The sequence below is a fragment of the Salvelinus sp. IW2-2015 genome, linkage group LG27 (genome assembly GCF_002910315.2).
Source record: "Salvelinus sp. IW2-2015 linkage group LG27, ASM291031v2, whole genome shotgun sequence".
In the NCBI taxonomy this organism is placed as follows: domain Eukaryota; kingdom Metazoa; phylum Chordata; class Actinopteri; order Salmoniformes; family Salmonidae; genus Salvelinus; species Salvelinus sp. IW2-2015.
The window spans coordinates 19,560,464-19,566,849 of record NC_036867.1 but is presented as its reverse complement, the minus strand read 5'-3'; the positions used below and the strand labels follow the sequence as shown (position 1 = coordinate 19,566,849).

Sequence of the window (6,386 nt, the reverse complement as noted above, 5' to 3'; positions counted from 1 at the left end):
GGGAGAAGGTGGAAAATAGTTTCCCAGGGTTAGAGGCAGAAGCTTGAAATTAAGAGTGATAGAAAGTGGCTTTAGCAGCAGATACAGAGGAAGAGAAGGTAGAGTCGGGAGTGAAATTAGGTAAAGACTAATTATCAAAGTAATATCACATTACTGTCACAAAGAGTACATGCATCCATAAAAGGACCATGATGCTTGGAGTCATTAAATCTAATGACTAACAGTTGCCCTTAAAGCCGAGAAAGGGAAGAGGAAAAATTCACACGGTCTGTTTCACATTAAAAACTGTGATGTATGAAATACTACCCCTCCAAAATAATGGTTTTAAAAAAACCTTGAAAGAAAAGTTGAAACTAAATGCAAAGCTCTCGGTGTCAGATTGGTACGGATCATTAAGCTTTTGCCTGAATAAACCATAAAGAAAGAGCTTTAAGTCTCCTCTTTGAAAGACACGCAGTTTGGCTTCTGATGCTTGTGATCAAAGTCGCCATCCATTTACATTTCACACAAATGCTTTTTACTCTTTTGCAGTCGATCCAGACAGAGGGTATCATCATTACAGCTGGCTCCAACAACCATCGCATCGCTTTCCATCATACTTAGTTATACAAGACTTTTGTGCTGTCGCAATTCTGTCTCTAGCTAGGGTACCATCCAACTACTGACAGATTTTCATGCAAATATTCTAAAATCTGCATAAAAACTAAATGCACATTTTCCCACCAGAGATGTGTTTCCATCAAATTGACTTGTTGCAGATAATAGGCGGTGCGTGATGACATAGTTCACATGAAAATAACTTTTTTGGTTAAAATTCCCATGTGCTGAATAAAAAATACAAGTTAAATGGGTTTCCATCGCATTTTCAACTCTACTGATGGTTTTGTCACAAGAAATTATATAGCTAATGTGCCCACTCTGGTCTTGGCACGTGCATTCTAGACAACAGCTCGCAGATACAGTGCAGGTATAGCCTACATGATGAAATTATTATGGACGAAGATTATTTTTATTTGTCAAATGGCAGACAAGTATCAGGCACCAGAATAAAACCCTTGATATTTATTGAAAATAAGTATCAAGCTCATTACCGTGCACTTTCACCACCCTGTGAAGTTCATCATAACGTATTTCATCTGTAGCCTAATAAACTGCATGCTTTCCTGAGTCATAGTTGGAGGACCACACAACATTGCGTGACTCCAAGTTTACTTTGATATAATTATTATATCAATATTTGTGCATAAAGACATTTCCACCACCATTTCTCACATAATTTAAACATCCCACCTTGTCTAGCGTATTTTGGTTTGTCGGCATTTGGAAAGTTTACCTACAAATTTGCTGTTTTCATCAGGCTTGTCATTACATTTTTTATCCGACATGTACTTTACTTGCATAAAAAGGTTGAATGGAAACCTGGCTAGAGAGGGAGGCATTGAAGAGAATTTGTGAGTTGACTGGCTGGCTCAGTAAACATAGCACAATCAATGCGGTCAGAGGTAGACCTGGGTTCAAATTCTATTTGAAATCATTTCAAATACTTTATCTGTTTGCCTGTTGCAGTGGAACTAATAGAAAAGTCCCAAAAGTGCAAACGCCAGCCACCTGGCACTCCTGTAGGACGCCCCCCCCCCCCAAAAAAAAACAACGATTTGAAGATTATCGAATAGTATTGGAATCCAGGTCTGGTCACAGAACATTCACTCTGCAAAGAGCAGAAAATGTAAGGGGGCCATATTCATTTTACATGGGGAATCCTTTCTATTTAATATTAAAAACATCTTTGTTTTATTATGGCAATCAATGTGTATGCACAATTTCAAAGGATCTGAATATTGAATAAGTACTACTCTGAAATGAAAACTCCATTAACAGACATTTGCTTTTATCTTTTCTGAAATAAAGCTCAGACATACTACAGAAAATGACAAATTGAACAAGAAAAGCAAGAAATGGGGATTAATAAAAATTACTAAAATATAAAACAAAACTATATAAATAGGTGATATTACTCTTTTTATTTTAAACAAATAAATTCAATAAATATATTACATAAAATGATCAGTTCTTACCTCAAACTCAAGGCCAGAAACATCTTACTAACTCAGTTGAATTGACTTCTGTGCCAAGTGGGTATTAACTTCATAACAATAACACCATACAGGTACAGTACATATCATTCAAGAATGATAACACAGAGACCTGATAGCAATACAAAGCTCACTATCAATGACCCGTAAAACCAGCTCGTTCTCTGTGATGTTGCATAGTGTAAAATGACCCTCTCTGTGTCTGTCTGGAAGTTGACCCTCACTACTCAAGATTCACTCAGGCAACGCATGACCTTGGACACCAGCTCCTCTTTCCTTTCCTTGGACCGTACCACCACTCCGCGGCTCTTCAGCCAGGCCTGCAGGGTCGTCACATTGATCTTCGACAGCTGAATAAATAGCAAACAAGACATGTTCAATCATAAAGCCAATCAATCAATTAAATGTTTTCATAAAACCCTTCTTACATCCTACTTATCCTACTGTAGGTCATGAAAAAATCTGAGGTGGTAGAGAATTTCCTCACAGGTATACTGTAATCTTTGTATAATGTCATCTTTCGGATGCTTACTTTGCTTACTTTAGTTTCTGAATTATAGCTCTGAAATTGTACCGATAAGGAATCATTTTTTATTTTATCCTTCAGCTTAGTTTACAATTAGCGGTTTGAGAGTGATGTCATCAGACAGAGTGGAGACACCTTCACCTTCTGAGGGGGGAGCATATCAAACATCAAGACATTTCTTATGTGAGTCCTCCATACATTATGTGTTGAGATCCTTAGTTTTGTTCACTCTTCATTGTACAGGAAAATTTACTTTCTGTTGATTGTGTGTAGATGTTGGCAAATTTCCTGGCTCCTTTGGGTGTTTGCTTACAGAGAAGTATAAATGACCTAAAAGCTCAAATCAACTCAGACTTCCATAGTTTACTCAAATAAAACCAAAACCAATGCAGCTACAAAAGATAAATGACTGCAGTTGTAATAATGAACTATGCAGACGCTGTAAAGTAATTTTGAAGAGTAACATCCCTATAGATTATATCTGGCCCTCCCTGAAGTATATTTGGTAAGGTCACTATGTCCATTCAGTGCCAATGTGTGTGCCATTCCGAAAACGAATCAGTCAAAATAGCAGCAATCATTCTAATAAACTTTCCCCCGGCTCCCTCGTAAAAATGATCAACCGAGTCGTAACTTTTGTGAAATAGTATCTGTAAAAAATGGTATCTAGCTCGGGAACAAGACACAAGACGGATCTCATTTAGTAAAAGCTTGTAATGGAATTCAATTAGGGGTGTAGTGGGAAAATCTATTCGGTTTATGGATCTTGCTAAACACTTACCCTGATGTATCGTCCCCTAATCAACCTGCTTTGGTGGGATGTTTTGCCTCCCTCAAACCATTTGTCGAATTTATCACCTCTCTCAACATGCAGAACATTTGCAAAATACATACTTTTCACTGTAAATCAAAGCTATGGTAAAGGGCAAGGTAAAAGTATAGTAAAGGACATACCTGGTTACTTCTCGCGTGCTTCTCCACATCCACATCCTGCACTGCAGACTTTGGCTTCTTTGGTTTTGACTCAAACCAGTCCCCCTGAAAGATGAGAACCCATTACTTTAAATACATTACAATATATCTTTATATATAAAAATATATATATATTCAAATTCTCAGCAAATACACACACATAAAACATATTTGACTCCTGCACAGTCTCAATCATACAGTACAGTACAGGGACAAATCATCGCCTGGGAAAAAGCATTGACTTCACACAAACAATCAAGCACTGAATGCAATGGATATGCCCTTAAATTTAAATTAGGCGAGCTAATCTTAATTCCTAAGATGGAAATCCCATCGTAGCCCTTTCCTGTAGTAAAATGACCTAGTGGACACATGGGTGGAATGTTATTCATATTTTCAAAATTAATAAACATTATATATTTTTTTTTTACGCTGAAAATACAGTGTTTCTGTGTCAAATAGTTTTGTTTTCAGTCTTCTGTGATGTACAGTATATATAGTGTAATGTTGGGATGCAAACAAAAAACTCTATATCTGACATGGTACTTCTTTTTTAAAGCCTATAACCATGTGTGTGAGGTGTATACTTTTGTTTCAAAGTAGATTTGTTTAAGACTACCAAAAAACAATCTGTGTGACCCTGATTTAGCCCACTGCAGTAAAAGTTTCAACTGAAATGTGATTGGACTAAATCTCAAATTACATCTAGAGTGTGTTTGGTGGTGACTCACCCCTCTGTTGCCTAGCAGGCCAGATGGAAGAAGATGAGGGGGACCCGAGGCGATCTCGTCCCTCACTCTGAAAGCGCTCTCACTGGCGTGCACCTGGGAGGAATGTGGGGATACCGCTTCAGGCCGCGGACAGGGGGTCAAGTGAGGCATGGACGCTGGAGTGGGCCGGCGGGCTTCCTCTGTCCACTTGGAAGAGGTAGACGAGGAAAGCAAAGAGAGGGGAACAGACGAGGAGGAAAAGGAAGAGAAGGCTGGGCAGGCCCTCTTCTGTCCCGACACAGGTGTCTGCCGTTGCTCCTCGGCTCTCCTCTGCTGCTTCTCAGCCAAAAGCTGGGTGACATTGACATGGCGCGGGAGGGCCTTGTTCTTGAAGATGGGTACCATCTTGGGTCCAGTCGGTGGGGCCTGGTTGTGTTGGGGGTGTGTGATGGGTTGGGGAGGGGCTGCACTGGGATAGAGAGAGGAGGAGTGCAAGCCTCTCCCTGGGGTATAACTCTGAGGGGGTGTGGGATGGACCCCCTGGGTTCTTCCAGTGCTGAGATAGCTGCTGCTGCCACTCTGTCCCACTGGCTGGCTGAGAGTCTGGGCGCCTGGTGCCCCCCCAAATGAGTGCTTGAGGGGGCAGGGAGCATGGAGTTGACTCAGCACGGGCCTGCTAGCTGACTTGGTCGTCAAGTTCACCGGTTTGCCACTAGCCACCTGCGACCACAAAGGAATGCACAGTGCAGTGATGTTGGGACATGGGAACATACAGTTCTGGGAATTAAAAAGTGAAACTGTACTGCAGCTCAATAAAAAACATTTCCTTCAAAGTGGATGTACTGTAACTGCACCGTCATTACATGTTGTATTGCTAATTAACTAGCATTTGGCACCATGTTTGACACATTAACAATGTACCTTCTTGCTGCAGCAGGGCATTTTGAAAAAATATGATATAATGGCCAGAGTAGCACCAGCTTTGTATACTATAAATGTATGAAATTAATCCATAATGACTCCATAATACCTAAGAACCATATATCACGTCACCCCAAATCTAGGTACATATACAGTTATTACTCTTGTAAAACGGATGATTACTGTGAGTTCAAGTCCTACTTAATTAACTTCTTAATTAAACACTGTAAATACCCACTTGGCACACACCGGTTGAATCAACATTGTTTCCACGTTATTTCAATGAAATTACATTGAACCAACGTGTAAAAGACATTGAATTGACGTCTGTGGCCAGTGGGTAGGGTGTTTCAACAAGCTCCCACATAATTTGTCAACCTTTAATAACAGCGTCTCGTTCCAGGTCCAGCACAAATAAACCTCTATTCACTTTGACAGCTAGAGCTTCCACCACCAACATCTGTGGGCAATAACACACCAGGGTCGTATTCACTAGGCACCAAACAGACGCAAAACGGACTGAAACAGGGAGGGACTAACCTGAAGTTATCCAATATGAATCGTTTGTTTTCATGGCTGTTTTCCATTGCAAAACCTTTTGCTACGGTGAGTACTAATGAATATGACCCAGGGAGGAGGATATGACCTAGCTGCTAGCAGAACGCTTTGCCATTGTTTCAACTTGAAAATTCAAGGATTTTCTCTGCCTTGTATTATTCACCCAGATTGTACTAATCAATCACCAGAAAGGGTGGGTGGACAGAGGAGGGAACCGGAGCCTTCTCTCTCTCTTTCTGCTCGTTTCTCACATCCTATTGGGAGAACCCAGACATTTATCATCACACCTCCTTTCTGACAGTTTGGGATAAATAAAAACTGTCAAACATAAATTTGGATCTAGAGAAATGTAAGGCGTAAATCTTATTTTGTGAAGATAAATTCTACAGATAAAACTAAAGTGGGAAATATAAAAAATCGACTATTAAAATAAAATCTTTATCATGAATAGTGTCTCTTTTGTAAAACTTCTAAAACGTAGAAATCTTGCATGTGTAATTTGAAATACAAGAGAAATATGAGCGGCACCAAGGCACAATATAGTACCAGTATGTGCGTCTATGTGTGCAAAATGACATAAGTTGTATCAATGACAGTCTGTAGTCC

At 39.8% G+C, this 6,386-nt stretch overlaps 1 protein-coding gene across 3 annotated transcripts in view; it reads right to left on the bottom strand.

The window, feature by feature from the left end:
* Nucleotides 1–538: 538 nt before the first annotated feature.
* The window catches only part of lg27h18orf63 (linkage group 27 C18orf63 homolog), a 34,453-nt gene continuing 28,605 nt past the window's right edge, over nt 539–6,386 (bottom strand). For all 3 annotated transcript variants that reach the window (XM_023972635.2, XM_070435456.1, XM_023972636.2), the window contains exons 12-14: nt 4,323–5,021; nt 3,574–3,657; nt 539–2,443 (exon numbers count right to left, since the gene is read on the bottom strand). In XM_023972635.2, coding sequence (XP_023828403.1) covers nt 2,321–2,443; nt 3,574–3,657; nt 4,323–5,021 — 906 coding nt within the window. In that variant the 3' untranslated portion in view covers nt 539–2,320. The remainder of the gene's footprint in view (nt 2,444–3,573; nt 3,658–4,322; nt 5,022–6,386) is intronic.